The sequence below is a fragment of the Puntigrus tetrazona genome, chromosome 7 (genome assembly GCF_018831695.1).
Source record: "Puntigrus tetrazona isolate hp1 chromosome 7, ASM1883169v1, whole genome shotgun sequence".
In the NCBI taxonomy this organism is placed as follows: Eukaryota; Metazoa; Chordata; class Actinopteri; order Cypriniformes; family Cyprinidae; genus Puntigrus; species Puntigrus tetrazona.
In genome coordinates, this window is record NC_056705.1 from 16,968,050 (window position 1) to 16,990,540 (window position 22,491).

Below are 22,491 nucleotides of genomic sequence, written 5' to 3' on the forward strand. Positions count from 1 at the left end.
CTGTAGTAACCTAGCATAACCCTTAAATGGACTGCCTATTCAAGTAAACCCGCTTGTCTGCCTGATGGCATTTCTCTGAGCTCCATTAATGCAGACTATAAAGTGAGGCATCTGAGGACATGGGGTTCTTTTCCAAGCCCCATGAAGCTGTGGTTACACAGGCAACTCACGATGGAGTCCTGCTAGATTTCATTCAACGTGCATTAGTGGAAGTGTGAAAATCTTGTGAAGGATTTGGACCTGTGGTGCCACATGCAGGTGAACATCAGGTCACACCAGGATCCCTTGAATGCTTTTTAGGACATAGGCTCAGTCTGTATATAGACACCACCATTCACAAGTTTGGGGTTGGCAAGATTTATAATAGTTTCTAAAAGTTTAATAAGTATAAAGTCTGCTATTCTCACCAGGGCAACTTTTATTTTAATACAGTACACTATTATGAAAGTTTTTTGAAGTTTAAATAAATTGTTTGTTTATTTTAATTGATTTTGAAATGTAATCAATACCTGTGATGGCAAAGCTGAATTTCAACAGACATTACTCCACTTATCAGTGTTAAATGGTCCTTCAGAAATAGTTTTTCAGCATTCTTTGATGAATAGAAGTTGAAAAAGATCCCTAAATGTGTCATTATAATCTATTTATAAAGATAGGTCAATTCTGTTATCAATATGTGATATGTGATATGTGATAACTGTGAATAAAATACCTGGTGTCTTTTGGTACCTATGTACTCTACAATGAAAGAAAATGTCAGCTTGAATGTATTATTAAATGCATTATTAAAGCCCAGATAATAGTATGTACTGTAATATATAATTAAGTTGTTTTGATGCATTGACAGTTACTTTGCACAAGTGTTGCTCTGAACTGTGAGCAGAGGGATTTATTAAAATATTATGACCAAAACACATAAACATTCAAGATGTCACTGTGACATTCCAAAATATGTTTAAAACAAAGCTGGATAAGTTTGGGTTTACAGTGTTGTGTTCAGTCTACTCCTTTTTCCTTTTCGCCTGTCTTCTACTTTTTGACTTTTATTAAATTTTATTGTCTGTTTTATGTCTAATCTCTTCTCTGGAGAAAATCCAGTAATGTAGGCCTAATATCCAATATCTAAATCCTAAAAAAATGCTAAAAATGGTCCAGATTGACGATTTATATAGAAAATATGGCATATTTGACATAGTTAGGTTTGCCAGAACATGAGCAATATGTGAAAATCTGTTGGAAGATTTCTGATTAAAGGGGTGTTTCTGCCGACTAGTGGTAGTGGCTTTATACTGCAACGATTTCTACAGCGATCACACCATTAGTCTTTAGACTTAGATTGATTATTCAAATCCATTAAGATATTAGTTAAGGTCGTTTACTTTTACATCAGTAGGCTACACGTATTAAGACCATTTGGGGTCGTTTCTGGTCTTACATTGTCTCTGGATCTCAGCAAGGCTACTGAAAATGATTTCAATATTCCAAAATGATTCAACAGCAATCTCAGCAAAAGAACCGGTCTCAAGTCGGTTCTAAATATCACCTACTACACACCTTGGCATTTCTGGTTTTTGTAATAGGCTTGTCATTAAAAATAAACATTTAAAAATGGTTTAGAGAAGGTTTGTTTATTTTTTTTTAGAAAAACATAAAAATAAACTGCTTTGATGTATTCTTGGTACAACACATGGTAGACCATTTATGGTATGAAACAATAAAAATAAAAGTGATGTAATTTACAGAAAATAATATTCTGATGCTGTACAGTGAGCAGGAAGATCACTGGGCTCAGGCACAGCTGAGTCATCGTATAACAGTGTGATTCATTATCCATTCAGATTGTCTTCTGAGCGTTTATTCGTTTCAGGCTGCTATTGCTTTGAATGAAACTTACAATCTGAAAAGGCTGAAACTGTGTCCATCACCATCAGTAACAGATCTGAAGAATTAGTCAGTCACAGTATATGGGAGCTGATTTGTAGACAAGCAATCAGCTAATTCTGAGGTTACTGAATTTGTAATGCAATTCTGAACCATCGCATTGCTCTAGGTTACCAAAACACCGCTGGCTCATCAGTGTCATTTTGTATTGCTTCATTTCTTTCTCATGATAATTACCACCACAGAGACACACACATGTCAGGGTTTCGCTGTAGGTGTTTTCATCTGTGCCATTGTTGGTATTGTTGCATACTTTCTGTAGTTGTACTAGGCTACTCTATGAAGCTACACACAAGTGACACATACACAGAAGATTTACATAACATTGTTGCTTTCTAGTCTTTTTAACCCCAAATATGATTTAAAGGATATTTGCATTTGCTGCAAGCCTTACATTTCCAGAGTACCAATAAGATCCAGTTACATTTTATTTTTTTTAATGTGCATATAGCTGTGATTATGTCCACAGACCTTTATGTCTTACTGTATATTTACCATCAGTTTGTAATTTTAATTAAATTACTCTGCCACTAGTCTTACGCCTATAGCAATACAACTCTTTTAAATGTGTTTAATGAAGGCAACAGAAAAGTAATAGAAATTTAACATATTTTGGTTTAAGCTGAAAAAAGCATTGACCAGTTTATGCCTTTACATAAGATCATTTCTTAACCACACAGCTGGTTAACCAACGAATTCATCATCACCTACAGAAGATATGTCACATTTTAATTTTGATAATTAAGGTTGCGCAAGTGGATGAATTAGGTCTCAAAATTATGCATAATGTTGCATGGAAAAATAAATGAACAAATTATAGATTATTCCTTTCAGAAATAGTTTAAACCTTCAAACATTTCACATTACTTTGTCTTTCAGGAGCACTTTCTTTACCTTCTTCAGAACATTTCGAATTCAAGGCCACCATTTACCACTAAATATCAGTATTCAGTTGTATAGAATAGCAATAGGAAGTATATTTATTGTTTTCACTCTGGGTTAATAGTTAAAGGTTATGTGGAAATGTGTGATGACCCATACCTTAGTGTTAACAACTTAGTGTTATACAATTATGTGTTAACTCATTAATCCATTAGGTATCATGAACCAAAAATGATCAACGATTTTTACTGTATTTACTAATGTAAGTTAATTAATGTATTATCTATCATTTATTGTTCATTTATGTTTGTTCATTAATCTCATTTACCCATACTGTATATCCCTGAAATGTCACACTTTTGTAAAATTAACATTAGCCGAGATGAATGAATGATTATTTGTTGTTAGTTTATCATACCTAATGTTAACAAATTAAACCTTTATTATAAAGGTATTATCATCAAAAGTTACTGAAGCTCCATTAAAAGAGAACCCTGTCAGTGGCTGTGATCCATACTAACGACAAACAGTACTGTTTTAGTATGGTACGGATCAAGTATACACCCTATACCAACGTTTCACACATACCAAATACCATCTGAAAAAACTCCCACTCAAGCTTACATGTGACATTAGAGGGATGGGTCACCCGAAAAGGGCAAGGTCATTTAAAACACTTCTAATTAATATTCTGGCACCGTTTACTCAACCTCATGTTTAAAATCTGTAAGACTTCAGTTACTCTTTAAAACACAAATTAAGTTGTTTAAGGCCATTAAGTGGCTTTACAGTGGAGGGACAGAAACCTCTCAAGTTTTATTTAAATATGTATTTTGCAGATTAACTAAAGTATTATGGGGGAGTGTAAAAGATGGTAGAATTTTAATCTGGGTGAACTATCCCTTTATTGGCTGTCCCGGCCCCTGTCTATTTTCTGACCGATAAAGGCATCTTTGTCTTTGATTGCAGTATGAGGTCTTACTCGTCACAGTCTGGGTGAACATTCTTTTCAGTGTAGATATTATATATAACTGGTAGATAAATTACAATTGGGTGACGGCAGCATTTAAAGAGCTATACATACCTTTTTTTTTTTTTTTTTTTAACCCGACTATAAAGTAGTGTTGCAGAGAACAATTTCACAATAACTAGAGCTGAAACATACACAGTTTTCTCGTCTTGGCATGGTATTAGGAAGTCCAAGGCTTTGGCTATGTAGATAATAGTAATTTCTTTTTGATTTCATGGTACCATAATGCTCAGAATGTCCCACTTGTAGACCACTCTCTGAGGAGAGGGGTGATTGCACACTCATTTATTAATGAGATGCCCACCCATCCAGCGCAACTTGCATGCCAGCCAGCGCCTAAGAGGGCAAAAGTATTCATAGTGGAACTGCTGGAATTCGGGTGTCCTCCGGATGTCCCTAAGAAAGGCCAAGTCCAGCTCAGACTCCGTTAGCACAATAAGAAGTAGGAGGAGGGCAAAGAGCAGAGCCAGGGTCACTAAGAAAAGACGTGCCAAACTACAGATGAACTGGTTCACCCCTTCCTCCGGGACGCGTTGGGTTGGCCTAGTCTTCTCCAGTTGAGAACGTTTCCCTTTGGGTTTAACGCCCTGTGGCCTTGCCTGGTTTTGAGTACACGGATCAGTTCCTCCTTCCTCTTGAACAGTGCGGGGGCCGTTTGTGTGGCGAACCTGAGCCGGGTCTGAGGGGTCGCTGGACACCGGTGTGGGAAGCACGCTGTCAGAGGGACTGTAAGAGTCCTCCGAAAATTCAGCTGTTCCGTGTCCTCCCTCGGCTCCATGGGAGCGGAGGAATGAGTTCCCATTGGAGACCGATCGGACCGGCGTGGAATGGCCACTGTCACGCAAGGACTCCAGACCTGAAATACAGTGATTGTGAATGTTTAGTGATTTTGTTTCATGATGATGCGCTTTCAGGTTTCTGCGCCATTCAGAATTTGAATTGTATCAAACAGGAAGTAGAATTTCAGTTATATATTTGATATAAGAAACTGCAATAATTGAAGAAAATTTTTAGCTAGGAAATGGGTTTGACAAGAATAAAGCCAACAAGTTTAAAGAGTTAAGAGTTTTAATGGTCTTACGAACCAGTTTCGAATAAAATAATTTTCTATTGTAAATCCTGAAAATATACCAGTTTCATCAAAAATGCTAAAATTTTATTTATTTATTTATATATTTTTAAACTTTCTATCTTTCTCTTTTTTTCTCATTCTTTCTTCTTTCTTGCTTGCTTTGAGCAACAAATCATCTTATTACAATGATTTCTAAAGAATCATGCGACTCTGAAGGGCATTTCCTTCTCAGGAATGCATTGCATTTTTAAAATACCCTAAAATAGAAAACAGTTATGTTGAATACCAATATTTTGAATATTGTTTTAGAATATTACTGGATTTTTGATCAAGTAAGTGCAGCTTTGGTGAGCAACATTGACCAGAATGGAGAAACAATTCATTTTCCAGAATGCTCTAACTGGTTAAATTTCTCTGAATAATGTATTATACTGGTTTTATAAATTGCAACACTCGCTTATATAATGCTATTAAGATATTAAAATGGGTCATTAAATTTAAAGTTGTGCGGTTGGTATGACAAGATGAATGTGTGGAAAATCTACTACTTCAGCAGATTAATATCGAAGCTTTCTCCATATAATTGAAATGCCCAAATTGCAAAAAGTTTCAGAAAGTTTGCTGAGCAGTCCTTAATACTACCCTGAGTCAAATGTCCCAACCAAATATAACTGTAAAATAATCAAATAGCTTGCAAATTCTATACAAATTGGTTTTATTGTTACTCAAGTTCTGTATTTAATAACATAAAGCTTTGTGAGCTCACTAATATATTGTATATTAATATTTATTCACAAGCAATAAAACAAGAACATGTTATCAGGAAAGGAGAAATAAAACTTTTGACATGTACTGATAAATTGCACTGCTGTAAATATAATAAGTGTGTATATATAGACCTAATTAACCACAAGACAAAATATAGCTCCACCCCCAATCCATAAAAGCTACACACAATCCATGCTAACAATGGTCACACACTAATCCGCTATATATGTGCACATTCAAATGTAGTCACACTACAATAAGTTGAACGTCCATCTGTTCTAAACGACCAGGAACTTTACCTCCAGTGTTGGCGGGTTGAACACCAAGTCTTGATGAAGCTCCAGAGGACGTGGAGGAGCTGGGCAAGGACGGGAACAGGGGCAGAGCCCCTAGAGCTTTCCCTAATAGCCTAGGTCCCATCGTCAAAACCCGTACCTTCACATCCCGGTAACAGTGGTTGATCATCCGCAGGTGAACGTTCACCTTTGTCTTAATCCGTATGAGACACTTCACCATGGTTTCAGAATGTAGCCGCTAACCTGTGTGATGTTTTCAGCTTTGCGTAAGTGTATCACCACTAGACCCCTTGCCTCCCTCTATCCTCCTGAACAAAAACAACATAACACAATGTCGTGTGTGTGTGTGTGTGTTTGTAAAAGTGAGTGTGAGAAAGCGAGAGCACCCTAAAGCCCTAAAGCTCAGTAAGTCCTCGTATGCCCAAAAGCCCAGCAGCCCTGCATGCTCCAACCCCCTCAAACCCATTATGGGCTGTAACAAAGGAGCACATACACAACACACACTCATTCTGACACATACCACACGACATACATGGACAGGCTCTCTATTTATAGACTGTGTAATAATAACACTGTTGATTTTTAGAGTTGGACAAGTTTGTCAGTCCTCATTGTCTCTCTGTATTTTCTTGTGCATGACACACATTGTCAGCCATTTTTTAATAGTATTTTCCGTCAGCTAAATTAATTTAAATATGCTGGTACATGTTTTTGCAAGCAAGTTGTACTTTGCCTTCTGTATAGAGCAGGTAGAATAAAACTAACCTCAAGCTCAAAATATAAAAAAACACTTATACTGTACCCTCACACAAACACAACTCTGACGGCAGCTGGCAGTGTCAGTAAAGTGACTGGAACAGGTGAACGCACAATGAGAGCAGCTCTCATGTTACACGAGATGGAGTGCAGTGTATCCTGTCCCTGTCAAGAGCACTCTTTTGTTAAGTATAGTCTTTGAGCTCTGTAATATTTTTTAAAAGAAATTAATGTTTTTATTCTGCAAGAATTAAATTAAATGTATCAAAAAAGAAATGTGTCTACTAAAATATCAAATAGCACTGTTTTCGCCATTTATAATAAGAACATTTCTTGTGCCAATGATTTCTAAAAGATTGTGTGGTTTGTTTGGTTTTTTTTTACCAAATGGTGTGTGTAATATATGATATACAAAAAAAAAACTTTAATTTAGCAACTGCACTAAAAAAATAAAATATTTAAATATTAGCAACAAGGGTCATACTGCACGGTATATTCAAGTAAGTTCACCGTAATAAAGTGGAAAGATAAAACAACCCAAAAATCTCTGGAGTGTTTTTATTATAGTCAACCCATGAGAGGAAAAAGAACCACAAGATGGCAGCATTTCAGTGCCTATGGGCCAACATTTTTTGCTTTGAGTTGCACAGAATGCACTTTCATTGTTTTTCTAGTCACAAATCTGCTTGCTACCTCCATTCAGATTAAATTCAGTTTTTGTTCTTAGAAAAAAGTAATATGTGCTGAAGTTGGTGTGTTTGTGTATGCACAGGTTTTGACTATACTTGGGAAGTCCATCAGTCCTCGCTAATTAAAAATATCCTCACTAATATAGTGAAACCAGTTACAATGACTACTGAGACAAATCTCAATAGTTAAATCAAGTTTCTGTTTAAAACGGTTGTTTAGAGCAAGTTTCTGAGAGGGATATTTTTATGATGCCAAGTTAGAGAACAGAAAATATATAAAAACTGGCACACAGGCTTACCCTCCATGATGGAAATGTGGACTGCTCTTCTCCGTGTTCGAGGGACGCTACTCTGTCGTGGGCCATGAGTGATGGAAGGACAGCTCCTACTTGGGACCATCCCAGCCCTGAGCATACAAAAAGATGTGATATATTAATAAACATACAGTCAGGTATGTTAAAACATTCAACAAAACACTGGATGGGCTCACCTGTGGATCTCTGGAGGCTCTCGTCTGATTTTGGCACTCTGTTCCATCACTTCCTTGGCCACTTTACCACTTTAATATAAATTATGTAACCAAAATATGAGCACCGCTTACAGCTAATCCATTCATTAGCATATATTCAAAACATAGCCTAATTAAGCAGAACTGACGAATCCATGGGGTTCACTTAATTACCACCAAAGCAGATAATACTCACCTATATCTAAAGCGGCTGCCTTTGAAGAAAAGATTGCTGCTAGATACTGTGCGAACTTGACTTGATTTCTCAAACCTTTAAAAAAATGAAGAAAACAAGAGAGATTAAAATAATAATAATAATAATAATTATTATTATTATTCTTTGATTCTAGAAGACTTCTAGAAAATTTTAGTTTGTAATGAGCTTCAATAAAAATAGTTTTTGATACAATATGATTTTGAGAACAATATTATTTAAGTTTGATTTGTGTGTGTGTTTTGAGCATTTGAATTAAGTTTTTTAATACACTGAACTTTAATACTATAGACCATTGGAAAGTTTGCTGAGGACAATTAACACACAAAGTAAATTGGTTCAATTTGAAAAAGGAAGACTCATTATCACTTGGTTAATTAATAGTTGGCCAAACTAGTTCTTAATTCGCTTTTTTTAATGTCAGTCAGCGTGTAATGTTGCTGTTTGAGCAAAAACACTGTAAGTTCAATGCAAACAAAGATATCTTTTAAAATTCTGATAGTTTAGTGCCTACAAAAATGACTGGTAGGAGACTACAAGTTACTTCTCAGGTTTGTTAGGTCAAAAACCCTGTCCATAGGAACATACAGCAAAGGATGTGAGACCATGCTTTGCTGCTTTAGAAAAGAGGAATAAAAGTAGAGGTGCTCGTAAAAATATATTCATAAGTGAATCAAGATTCTGTCTTCTAATGATTGTAACAGATTCTCAAGTTTCAAAGCCTCTGATCTAAAGCTGCGGTTCTCATCCTGTTCCTTGCGTCTCCCGGCTCTACACCAACAAACAAAGAACATACCATTAAAAGCCGTGCTTGCACATGTTCTGAACAATCCTACGAGGATCGAATTAATAAGCAATATAGACAACGTCACTGCTTACAATACAAGTGGAGCACATTCGCTGAGCTGAGGAGCTGGGAGTTTAGACACGCACTAGAGGCGGTTTAGTCTGGACCAGCTAACCAAAGAGAGCCCCACGTGTATTTCTGAGGGAGGGACTTCATTAAACCAGGAAATTATCAGTGCATTTTTCATTAACTTGACAAAACTGTGTGAAATAAAAGCAAATTATTTGAAACATAATATGTTTTTTTTTTAACAAAGCATTAACACATGTTAGACTGCACCTCTTAAATACAATCAAGCCTAAAAGAAAACCATTCAACCATGCCTTGATGATACAGTTTTAACAGTGGCTTTATTTATGCAATTGTGTTATGCACTGGTGTTGACTTATAAACAATAACGTTTGAGCTTAATTTTATTCTGATACGTCTATTCATGTGAACTTACTGGTAGAAAGCTTGGTTTTCCACCCCACACTTCCATAGATGCTTGCAGGCCTCGGGTGTTGGAGCGAAGTAAGTCAAGATGATCTTCTGATCCTTAGTGTATGTCACAGGAGGTCAGTACGTGCTATTACTAACTTTTGACTTTTTGTTCTTCTGCATTACCCGGGGCTGCCTTGATTTGATTTCACCTACCTCTTGATGAGTTGCATATATATGAAATGTCTTTCCTTCGAACTTCAGTTTGGTCACTTCGTTCCTGTACAATACGACAAAACACTGTCATAGTTATTCATAAACACACATTTGCCATTTGATCTTGACTGCTTAGCAAATGAAAATGATATGAGAGATTAATTTCCCCTCTCTCACCATTTGAGGAAATGAATCCTTCTGTTCCCCTGTAGTACCACAAAGCCAAATGGGGTAAATGCGAGAAATGCAGCATTGCCAGACACATCCTGTCATCAAGAAACAAAACAAAATTATATTCTTTGTGAATGTAAAACTTAACAGACTACTGTCAATTAGAAAACTTCTGGTTTTCCTGGATATGGGCAGCTGATGGGTTTTGCTCCTGACCTTGCATGGGTGTGGATCTACTCCATATGTTTCAAGAGTCTGAGCTTTCTTTAAGAAGTTCAGCTCAGCTGTCTCAGGACTCTGGCCTCTGTAGAAATGTACAGACTAGTTCATCTGCTGCATTTGTTCTAGCAGATACATTTCATAAATTACATTTAATCGCTCCATTACAAACCTAACGTCCCTTTAAAAAGAGTGGCATAATGCATGCGACAGGCTAATTGAATGTAAGCTTACGTCAGCTCAGACTTGTGGATCTCAGCAATGCGGCGCTCCAGGCGCTCAGAATGCTTGGGGAAAAACTGAAACTTAGAGCTGTAACCTTCCGGATGCTTCCCGGGGTCATAATCTCCAATCTCAGCTAAAAAATATGAGAGAGAATGAAACCAGTGTCATCTTCAGAGTCTTGTCTTACAGTAACATCAGTCATATATAACAAAGCTCTTGGGATGCCATAATTCAATAAATACTGTAAAAATGGCTGTTACCCTGCAGAATAAATGCAGCCAACGTGGCAGCATCTGAACTTTTGCACAGGAGTCGGCCATGATACAAATCTCTTTTAATCTGTAGGAAGACCAGGTATCTGAAAAACAATGCAGAAGACGTATTAAACTGTCACTGCAGACATCATAAACACTTCAGGGAATTGTACGGTATGATATTTCATATTCCAATTCCATATTGTTCTTTCTGATTATGTATTCCTAAATATATACATACTAAATACATAAACTGTGAACAAAATAGGCTGCATATCAATGAGCTGTACCTAGTGATCTCTTCTTTAAGAGCTGCAGGGTCCGGAGGATAGAATTTAACACGCAAACACATAGTGTAGGGTGGCTGGGCTAGGACATAAAGCAGTCACATATACGTAATAAGCAGTAAGCATAATCTTTTGAAATATGAATATGACTGCAATGATTGTTGTATAAAAAGGATGTAGTTGGCATGTTCCACACACAATATGACTTACATCTCATTTGTTTGGTAATTGCCTTGCTGAACTCCAGCCAATGCTGAAACAACAAAATCAAAATGAAATTATGTCTGTAATGCAGATAGAGATTCCTGTTTAACAGACTGTCATGACCAGCGTTGTGACTGTTCTCCACATTACATATCTATTGCATCACACCTTGCAGCTCTTCATCTGAATAAGCATGTGATCATTGGGTGTCCTGCTTCACGCACATGCACAAACGTTAACATTGATACGCTCATCGGGCATGCTTAATAACAGCTCAGGGCTATATGTGTTAGCATTAACCTTGTGATGAATATGCAGTCTGATCATTTGTTAGTATTTTCTAAAAGTCTACTTACACACAATCATAGTTTTGTTACTATTTTCAATGCTACATTGACTAAATAATTCACAGGTCTTGTGCGCTACTAACATCCCATATTTATTATTTTCTAAGAACTCACCCGTTGCTTGTCTGGGTCTACAAATCTGATGCCAAAGTAGTCTTTCTCAAGCAAGTTCAGATGCTGGCAGACCTGTTCAAACAGCCATTGCCCTTTTGCATCCCTCTGGAACAGAAAAACACAGGAACCAACGTGACAATGCTGGGACACGGTCCTTGGGATCATATTGGAGTTCTACAGTATGTTTAACATCACTCTTCTTTCTTTGGTGACATCCCATTTAATGCAGATTTAGCTGTACAGTGTAGTATTTCTAAACTGTGTAATGTTTGGAAACAGGAAAACAGGAATTTTAGCTGTTGAATGAAAAGCCATCATTCCCTCTCTTTTATATGGAATGATTTTAATGTTACCCAAATTAAATTTGTTTATGCCTAATCTCGTTTATTTTATATTGTAAGCAGAACAGCAGATCTGAACCTGACAACACAGCATAAAAATGTGCTACAGAAAATCTGTATTTCACACACACAACGGGTTTAATGTTACTCAGATTCACTCTGCTGATGTCCAACCTATGTATATTGTAAGCATTTTTGCCTAATGTGAACAGCTTCAGATATACAGCAGAGTTAGAGGTTGCCAAATCCTGTTACCCCCCTCCATTTCACAAATAATGGCTTTTATGTTACACACATTCTTCCTGGTGATGTCTAACTTGTGAATGTCTTCACATATACATCAGGGTCACCAATTCCAAGAAAAAAAAAACAGCATTAGAGGTTACCCGTGTTACCCCTCTCTATTTTAAACATAATTCTTTTAATGTCACCCAGATGTATAACCTCCTGTATTTTATATTTTAGAAAGCATTTTTTTAATATAAAGCAGGGTCACTGAATCCAATACCACACCATGCATTATCAAAATCTTTTAATACCCTATCTCATACAAAATTGCTGTAATTTTACTAAGATAAGACAAATAACACAAGTTACTGGTCTGTAAACCCCACCCCCTTTTATTTCATACACAATGGCTGTAATGTGTTTTAAATTCACTCTGCTGATGTCTTTTCTGGTATATTTTATACCCTAGACAGCATTGCCTGATGTGAACAGCTGCCGATATACAGCAGGGTCACCAAATCTGATAACACAGAGGTTACCGAAAACAATTACAATGTAATGGCCTTAATGGTACCTAGATTGTTGGTGATATCTAACCTCCTGTATATTATACCCTATAAAGCATTTATCAGATAGATATAGCCTATAGTACAGTACAGATAACGCAAGTTACTGAAGCCTCTAACCCCCCCACCCTTTATTTCATACACAATGGCTGTAAATGTATTCTAAATCACTCTGCTGATGCCTCCTATATTTTATATACTATTTTTGCCTCATGTGAACAGCTACCGATATACAGCATCAGGTAAAAGGGTCACTAAATCCAACAACATAGCACAGCATTAGAAGTTATCAAAATCAGTTTAAATGAAACATTTTTAATTAACTAACATTTTACACAGATGTTAGCCAAATTCTTGCTAGTGATGTCTAACCTCCTGTATTTTATATCAGATTTTGGTCTGTTGTGAATCAAACAACACAGTATTAGAGGTTACAGCATCAGTCGGGTACCTATGTCTTATGAGCCACATCTGGCTCTTTGACAGAAGTCGTTTGGCTCGCCAGCTCTTTCATATTTACCAAGATATGGTCTCTAAAAAAATGACAAAATCTGTGTTCACGTTTCTTCATAAGACTCAATGAAAAATGTATAAATAATTTAATTTTAATAATAATATAATTACAATTGTACCAATCAAAGTGCAGAATTCCCTGCGTGACACTCCACATTTGAAAGTATTTTGCTTAAATAAATAATGTTTTTTAATACAGCAGTTTTTGTTATCAGTTATCAGTTATGTACATTTGGGCTTTCTGTTGTTTAATGAATGTTATACCTTCTATATATTAGTATATATTTACAGTTTTATTTACAGTCTATATTTTTTTACAAAATTATTCTGGCAATCACAGATGGGGTTTTTTGTTTTGAAAAACTACAAAAGCATAGAAACAATGTAAACGAGAATCATTGTGTGAAACAAATGTAACAGCATGCATGCCTTGTTGAGTAGTCACATAAACACAGTCGATGTAAACACAGTTTGTTAGCACTGTACGTAGTTCGCCGGTCACTAGAATTAGTGGCAGTCCATGAGGTATTTTTACGGAGGCTGACATGTAAATCAGTATTGATTAAATCAAAGGTTTGTCATTTTTATGTATGACAATATGTATATATTCAAGACAAGTTTATAAATAAGAATGTTAGAAATGTGTATTTTAACTATCATTAATTAAAATTTTTAAATGTTATATAATCTATTACTTTATTATATGTATCATGGTTTGTTTTTTGCCTTTTTACCAAATAAGGTGTATCCTAGTTTGCATATTTCTGTACTATTTTCCATATTTTTCTTGGCACACTTGGCCCCTTAGTACCAGTTGGGCATATTTACATTTAAATATTTTTAATATTTTGTACATAACTGTTATATTCAGAGGATCTTCTGATGGATCGCAATCTTGCTGTTAGAGGAATTGCTGAATGAGGTATTTTGTTACAGGGGTGAACAGTCTGATACATCAAGCCCAGGTGGTGGCAATAATTACAGTAGCAGTCAGAGTACAATTAAAGAGAGAGGGTGTGAGCATGTGCTTTGACTTCTGTTTAAGTTCCAGCATTATGTCTCTTGCTCGAGAGAGAGCTTAATATTTCAGAATCTCTCTGGAGACATCACAGGCTCAATCAAATATTAACATTCACACAGCACTTTGAAGGCATCTTAGAAAGCTTTAGAGCTGTGTGATAGAGGAAAGTCAGATTTTAAAATAATTATTATCTGCAAAAAGCAGTTCAGGAAAGTGAAGGATCAGGGTCACAACGGCAGCTTTCAGGATTCTAAACAGACGGATGTGAGCTAGCAGACTGGCTTATCAGACATCATAAGCACTAATGTGGAGAATGTGCCCAGTGGTGTGAAAAACAGCCAGAGATTTTATACACAGCAACAGGAAAATCAGACAAGTATTTTGTTTATTTTTTATAAGTGCGCTCGTGATTGGAAGGGAGGCAGAGTTCATGTCAGAAAATACAAGCAATGCTGACACTAGTCATCTCCGTTTGTTCTCAGATCTCTATTCACTCTTTTTTAAAATATTAAAATCAGCTCCATATCTGCATCACAAACAATATTAATAAATTATGCCTTTCAAGTCATGAGAAGGGAAAGCTAGTGAGATGTAAAGGTGTGATTTGTGTATATTTGTGTGTGTGTGTGTGTGTGTGAGAGAGAGAGAGAGAGAGAGAGAGAGAGAGAGAGAGAGAGGGAGGGAGAGAGAGGGATATAAATGGTTTATATGGTTCTCTTGGTAAAAAGCAGTGTCTGGTTATTGCTTGCTTGCCTCTGCATGACAACTAAATAGTGTAAGGAGATGACTGTTCTTAATGAAATATTTCAGTCACTCTTTCTCTCATACACTCTTTAAATGTTTTAGATACAAAACCTCAAACCTTTGACATCATGATTTAGACTGGACTGGAGCATGTATCAAAATCCTGTAATTATGCAATATGACCAAAATGTTCAGGTTAGTATTAAAAACAAGATATATGTTTTAATTTTCCCAAATACTAGTAACCTTAAACAGAAGTCTGCTTTGTCCTAAAATATAAGTGCTGCTACAGGTCTTATTCCTTTCTGTGCTTTCTTAAGATAATATGATGTCAATAATATGATATCAAGCATTTTTGGAGTTTAAACAGTTTCAAAACATTTACTCAAAAGTTGAAAACTATATTTTGGGGTTTATAATTAAGGGTGAGTAAGAAATGACAGAATTTGACATTTTTGGGTGAACTATTCCTTTAATAACGTTTTGTCACTATATACATTTATTTTATAAAAGGGAGCAACATCAACATATCTTTTTTGCCATCAGCAGAAATAAAGGCAAATGGGGGATGGTAAGTAAAAATTAATGAACTGAAAAAAATAAAAAAATATTTTACAGGAAGGAGAATACAGGTGGGCCAATGTTTCTACAGCGCATTGGTAACAGTCCAGTGCAACTGTCATGTTGGCCAATGCAGCATGAACAAGAACTTGCCTCTTTAAATACAAGCAAATGTTAAATTATTCATATAAACAAAGATTTCATTGCTTTGAAGTAAAATCCCATGAAAATTCTTTGATTAGGCTGCCACGTCTATATAAAGCATTTTTTCACAGAATGACTTGTCCTGTTGTATTTAATCAAATTTTCCATCAGTGTGTAAATTCACCCTGACCTGGTTTATCAAATCATCTTATCTGTTAGTTGCATAGCCTGAAGATCATCTTACAGGCAGCGTTTGGGCAGGAGCAAAATAGTGCCAACAACTGGGTATGCGGCTAAGGACCTAAGCAAACCAGCAAAGTCTTTATATATAAAAAATAGTGAGCTATAAAGTCATCCTTTCACATTTTAACAAACTGGCAAGCACACTAAATTGTGGGGGACAAGAGGCCCGGATTATCTAATTCTTGGTTTGTTGTTTGTCTTGTAACATTAGCTCAAGACAGGAACAAAGTCAGAAAGACATACGCTGTCACTGCTGCAGGGAGTGTGAGAAGAGGATTTGGAAAATGAAAGTAGGCACGCGAACAATACCTTTACATTGTCTGACAGTCAAAGAGATTTAAATTTGCATGACTTCATGTTGGCTTGTATTTATATTGTAACCATGCGAGACAATATGATAGTTAGCTGAATTTAACATGGATTTTAGGTAAACATTCTTAAATCATGTATGTACTGAGACCTGAACCCATGACTTTGGTGTCGCTAGCGCCATCTTTAATGTTTGAGCAATGGGAATTTGCACTGAATAGATAAACCAGAATAAAAGGGGGAAGATTTTGAAATCTTTCGGTATACTCTGCAGTATAGTCTATGCTATTAAACCACTATAACATTCCTTTTAAGTATTTTATCGTGAACAGAATTAAATGTCACAATTTTTGTTCCCATTTTCTCTGTTGTTTTGGTCATGTGTTGATTGAGAATGACTGACTGAGGAGCTTGATTTGCCGAGGCTAAGGAAGTAGCCATACCCCACGGTCATTTTACAAATGACACAGTACGTCGAGTTTGTAATAGCTTTCCATTTCAATTATTATTCTTCAGGACAATAACTACTGGAATGCTGTGTGAAAAAATGGGGGTTTTATTTAAACATCCAAGTTCTGAGTGGAGCTATGTGCACTTCATTGATAGCAGTCTTCTTTTGTGCAGTGAATGAGAATGAGGGTCTCCTGATATCTGGCTTGTCTTTGATTCTTTTAAATTCAAAAGTGAGAGATAAAGAATGATAGAAGGCCTACAATAAATAACCCTTCATCCGATCGCTCATAAACGCACAGATAGTATACAGCACAATCTTGTGTGTGGCACAAGCCTCAATACAACAGCATCTTTGTTTTTATTCAAAAAAACGACTCGGTTCAAGTTATTGATAATATGTGTTGATAGAAAAAAGAAGCCACCCTCGTGAGAACAACTGCAAATCATCACGCATGCAGCTGTGAGATATGAAAGAAAAGGAAGCAATTAGACAATGCAAACCAAGTAAGATGTGCCATCCTCGAGGACATGCCCCCAACAACTGCTACTTTCTTACCACGTTAATTAAATGAACGAAATGCTAATTAGAACAATGCAGCCCAGATAGGAAAAGTCAACAACGTTACAGTCGACAAATTGACGAAGATTATGTAACATTTTATTATCGGAATAGCTGGCACCTTGCTTTTGACGGGCGTGTATGTGTGGCCAAACAATGAGCAGTGAAATCTACCTGAAAGGCGATCGCTGACCTACACAAAGGTGAGCTCTGTAATGAAGGTATATGTGTGAGTGTCTCAGATATCTGGTCTCTAGATGTGTGACTGCCAGGAGCCAAACACCGTCAGCAGTCTCTCAAAACAGAGAGGCCATATTTCACTAATAAGCATTTCATCACTAACCGAACTCCACTGTCCTGATCAATCAATTACAAAGGACGATCCCAAGTGGGACGCGGGAAGGAAAGGACAGGAGAAGACTCTACGTGCAATATACAACCGCCATGTTTAAATGAATCCTGTGTTAGAGACGGTTGCGTGCGTGCGCACACGTGTGCTCATATCCTGTCTGACGAGAGCAGGAGCAGCTGGGAACCGATGATGGAATCGGCCTGTTGCCATGGAGACCACAGCATCACACAGAATTCCAAGGACAATGGAATGTCACAATCTAAGGTGGATATTCCCAGACACAAGACAGACATGACCTCACGCAACTAGTGCCGTCAGGGAAGACCGTCACCAATGCACTTTCCTTCAAGAGTTAATCTTTCGTGTTGTGAAAGCCCGCGTGTAAATAACTTGCGCTGAACGCTTACCAAATTTCAAAGCAGTGAACTTCTTGCCTTAGAAGAAGATTTTATGTATTTCTTCATACATAAATTCTGCCTCGACTAAGCTTTGAAAATCCTCACAAAATCTAGTCACTCACTGATGCAGCCATGATAAACTGTCACACCAAAATGTTCAGATATATGATCCTACAGATATATATTGAATGCACCGTTTAGGCTATTTAACATATATTGTTTAACATACAAAGAGTCCTGGCAGAAAAAAAGATGTACAATTGTGAGGCTGATCCAGTTAATTGTGATAAGCAACTTATATTTTCTCAATATTTAGCCCAAAATACATGCCAGTTGTGTTTCATTTAAAACAAACTTTCAAATATCCACATTAACTGAAGATTTTATAGATTTTAACTCTTTTTATGCGGAGCAGGTACTGCTTCAGCACCACAGTACATTGCAGTTTTTCAGAACTATTGTTGATCCTGAACATCTGTGAATATTTGGCCCAAGAGGGAACTCATTAATAAAAACATGCCTAGCACGGATATAGCACCTGAGACATTTTCATTGCTCTTCCAGTCCAAGCTCCACTGTGTGGACAAAAAACAGCCACTGTTTTTCTTGGCAAACTCTGCCAATGGTTTCGCTGTGCGTCTCAAACCTTCCTTTTAACAATGAAATAGCAATGCTCATGCAAGTCAATACTAGCAATTTACGGCATTCTAAACAACAATTGTACAAATCAATTGATCTTTCGTCCATGCTTTTGGACTGTTTTAGGCAAACCCTAGAAACAAAGCCTGCATACAGAAAGAGTCTGGGAATGTGTCTTGAAACACAGCTTTTGAATTACACAATAAGGTGGCTTGTAGTAGTATCTGTGGCCAAATAAGAAGCACAACAGCTACTGTATCACCATTACAGTAATGCACGTAGGCTACTACAATCTTTCAGCAGTTGTTATCGCGGATAGTTCGCCCCGAGGGGCAATTTAATGTATGAAACCTTTCCACTAGTGTCTCTTCCCGCTCAATGTGACTCAGGTCTCCCGGGCTGGAGGCAGGCACTACGTGACAGGTGACCCGCTGCTCTCTAAAGGCAACAGACGGGTCACCGAAACTAGCGCTGATTCACTCATCGCGTGAGCCGAAGGAAATTTCGTAGCACGTTAATTAGCCATTACGCATTGCAGCCCCTGTGCAGTGTCCAGACGCTCGCGGATATTCCGGCTTGAATGCGCAGCATCAGCAGCGCGAGCGCTGAGACACGTGTGACTGTGACGGGGATCACCCGCTCGCGATGATGAAAACATGTTAATACCGACCTGAACCGTGCAAGTGTATTCCGAGTCGTCCAGCAGTCGCACCGTACAGTTGAATTCCCTGTCAAGACTCCGGTCGCTGCCACTCATCAGTCGGCTCAACATATTGGCCAGTCAGTAGAGACGCATGAGCGTTTAGGACGAGCGCAACATGTCACTCACTGCAGACACGCCAGACAGACCCTTCTCGGTGATCAGAAGCCCTTTTGAGTCATGGCTCCCCATCATTATCCTTCGGACTGGACGGTGTGGTCTCCTCTGCCGTTGGTGGTTTTATGCCAACGTTGGAGGTAGTCCAATGCACTGAATAGACTCAGGCACAACAGCCCATCCATATTCATGCATTATTTCTGGGGAGGGCTGAGGCTGAACGTATTCATAAACTGGAAGCCAGTGAGAGTCGATGTCCGTAACTGTTCGGATGAAGATAGATTTGTCTTCTGGAGAATCGTTAACACCGAAAAAGAACACTATATGCAGCACACAACGTTCATGAGAAAATAAAAGAGCGGGTTTTTTTTACTAATAAAGTATATTTTACATTGTTGTTGTTATCAACAGCTATGAAGGTCTTGCTTGTGCAAAAATATATATATATTTTCTGATAAAAATAGTATCAATTATTACTATTATTATTTTTTGGGGGAATAAATGGCATCATAAAATATTTATCAAAATCACTGTTTTTCTGTAGCAACAGTCAAAACATTGTAACAGTCCGAATTATGCATTTTTATTTTGTGCCAAACATCACTAGGATATTAATTAAAGCTCATGTTCAATGAAGATATTTTTCAAATTATATTGTAAATGTTAATTCATTCGTTTTATATATTTAACTTTAGATATATATATTTTTTGCACCCTACAGATATTAAAATAATTGTATCCCCGACAGATACTGCTCTATCCTAAAACATCATTTTATTCATATTTATTCAGCTTATTTACTCATATGATGTAATCTTAATTTCCAAAAACTGACCCTTATGAAAACTGACCCTGGTTTTGTGGTCCTGGGCCAAATATGTAAGTTCCCCCATCTGTGAAAGTTGCCATCTTCTTATCCATCGCTTCATTAATTGATATTATGACTCAAAATCAATTCAAAACTTTGTTTTAATTAGTTAATTAACCCAAGGCAAACACAATGTAAACAACACAATTTATGGTATTCATTTCATAATAAATCAATAAATGTCACAAATCGATTTAACATCCTGTGCTGAGGTATTCAAAATGAAACTAGTTTGTAACAAATATCCAAAAAAACATGTAATACATTTATAAAACAGCTTTTGAATTCCACATTAAATTGATGTTTCAGTTACAGTCCAAAAAAAGTGCAAGCCCTTGCTCCATATCCATAAACCAGTTCCATATAAAGTAACTTAAGAAATGGGAAAAAAAAAAAAATCAGCAGTGGTGTGCGCGGTTGGCACTTACAATTAGACAGAATACGCAATTAAGGGGCTATAAAATAATGAATTTTAACAAGCATTTCATATTTTGCCAGATATACATATATAAATTACCGTGGATTTTTCCCTTTTGAACGTGAGATAAACGAAGAAGAACTTTTATGCTAAACATAAAACTAGAGGTTCAACACACTCATTCATTATCATATTATCATAATTACCAAAACACAAAGCACCAAAACTATTCTTTCTTTTCTACATAACGTATATGTTAAGATCTATGCATTTTAAGTTGCCATGTGCACACACTTAAAGTCGACAAAGCATAAATTTCACAAAACACCACTGGTACAAACAAAAAAACATTAAGATGCGGTAGCGTTGTGGTGCAGCAGGTCAATTTCCATTACTGGTGTAGTGAATAATGCACTTAGAGGCCAATTTGAATATACTGCACAATATTATGAACTCACGCATAGGTTTTAGTACATCATTCCAAATTAAGGCACATTGTTTGACACAGATCTCATTTTTGGTTGGTTGCAGGCATCAGTCAACGTTGTTTCAAGGAGATCAGACTGATTAATGAAAAAAGGCGGCAGAATAAAAAAAAAATAGATCTATGTGCTGGTGGCAACATTTGCTTTCTTCTCACTGAAGAAACTCTTAAGCATAAGGACCTGGCCAATACAGACCACAAACAGGATGACGGTCTCCCCGATAGACCAAAAATGGATGCGTTCGTTCAGGTCTTCAGCCCTGATTCGGTCCTGAGCCTCCCGAAGACGGTACCAAGTCTGAGAATCTGAAACCACTTTCAGGATCTCATGGATAGACAGGCAGGCTGACTCCATCTGCATAATTTATTCAGAGGTTCATATCAAATGCATATATGCATAGTGCATACTATGTATGAGTGCGTGCTGTGTGTGTTTCTCACCTGTGTGAGAGCTGTCGCTCTGTTCATGTCTGGCATTAATCTGTCATCCTCTCCACTTCTGAAGTCCAGGTAAACAGTTTTATGAGAGAAGGTTGAAAACTCGTTGCTAAAACAAACCTTGTAGACTCCCTTCATGGTTGTTGTATGGGAAAAGCTGTCATATTGCTTTTTTCGTTCCTGATACAACACGTTATTCAGTGGATCTGTCACAAAACAGTCAACATCATAGTTTCCTCCTGCAATAACCTGTAAGGAAATAAATGTACTGATTTTAAGAATATTTTAGGTTGCTTAACAATATTTTTCAACTTAGAAAACTAAAAACAAATAATCAACATTGCAAAACAATTACCTGAAAGTCTATATCAAACTTTGCTCCTTGCTCTAGGTCCTCGTAAAAGCATTGTTTCTCGTTATCGGGCAATTCAAAAGTTAATTCGGTGGCATTTGCAAAGGCTATATGCATAGCCAGAATTAAAAGAAAAGGGTATCTCATAGTGCCCACGTGGAAGAAAACTTTAATTATTCTTTAAAATTCGCAAAAAGCCTCTTCCATTGAGTTTCAGCTGATTTGCTGAACTTTCTCGGGCACTTGACAGCTTGAAGCTAAACACCACTGACGTGGCAGGAGGAGAGGTTACTTCCGGGTTATGTTCTCCTGTATCTTTTCAAAATAAAAATTACTTTCAGAAATTATTTTCCAAAAGGAAGAGACAGATGATTGAGTTATTAAACGAAAAAATTATCATCTGATCATTCGAAATAATATCAAAATTAGCGTTTAATATATTTTAGATGTATGCACGTGTTATGAGATTTTGCCTTTTTTGCATCACAGTTCCTGGCTGAGGTGTCGTAACGTTACACTGTAGACAGTTACCAGTAGGTGGCAGTGGAGAAAGCAATACAATTGTTTTTTCAGTATTTACTAA

At 36.9% G+C, this 22,491-nt stretch overlaps 2 protein-coding genes across 2 annotated transcripts; both read right to left on the reverse strand.

The window, feature by feature from the left end:
- Nucleotides 1-1,609: 1,609 nt before the first annotated feature.
- Nucleotides 1,610-19,576, reverse strand: frmd5b (FERM domain containing 5b). The gene is made up of 14 exons (XM_043243130.1): nucleotides 19,202-19,576; nucleotides 11,461-11,565; nucleotides 11,006-11,048; nucleotides 10,799-10,877; nucleotides 10,515-10,612; nucleotides 10,264-10,387; nucleotides 10,027-10,114; nucleotides 9,817-9,905; nucleotides 9,640-9,703; nucleotides 9,449-9,540; nucleotides 8,139-8,213; nucleotides 7,925-7,993; nucleotides 7,734-7,840; nucleotides 1,610-4,709 (listed from the first exon to the last, which is right to left on the reverse strand). The coding sequence occupies exons 1-14, from the start codon at nucleotides 19,301-19,303 to the stop codon at nucleotides 4,135-4,137; spliced, it is 1,710 nt and encodes a 569-aa protein (XP_043099065.1). The 5' UTR covers nucleotides 19,304-19,576; the 3' UTR covers nucleotides 1,610-4,134.
- A 723-nt stretch (nucleotides 19,577-20,299) lies between these two features.
- On the reverse strand, nucleotides 20,300-22,189 carry tmed3 (transmembrane p24 trafficking protein 3). Its single transcript, XM_043243885.1, has 3 exons — nucleotides 21,912-22,189; nucleotides 21,560-21,805; nucleotides 20,300-21,473 (listed from the first exon to the last, which is right to left on the reverse strand). The coding sequence occupies exons 1-3, from the start codon at nucleotides 22,053-22,055 to the stop codon at nucleotides 21,240-21,242; spliced, it is 624 nt and encodes a 207-aa protein (XP_043099820.1). The 5' UTR covers nucleotides 22,056-22,189; the 3' UTR covers nucleotides 20,300-21,239.
- Between the last annotated feature and the right edge of the window lie 302 nt (nucleotides 22,190-22,491).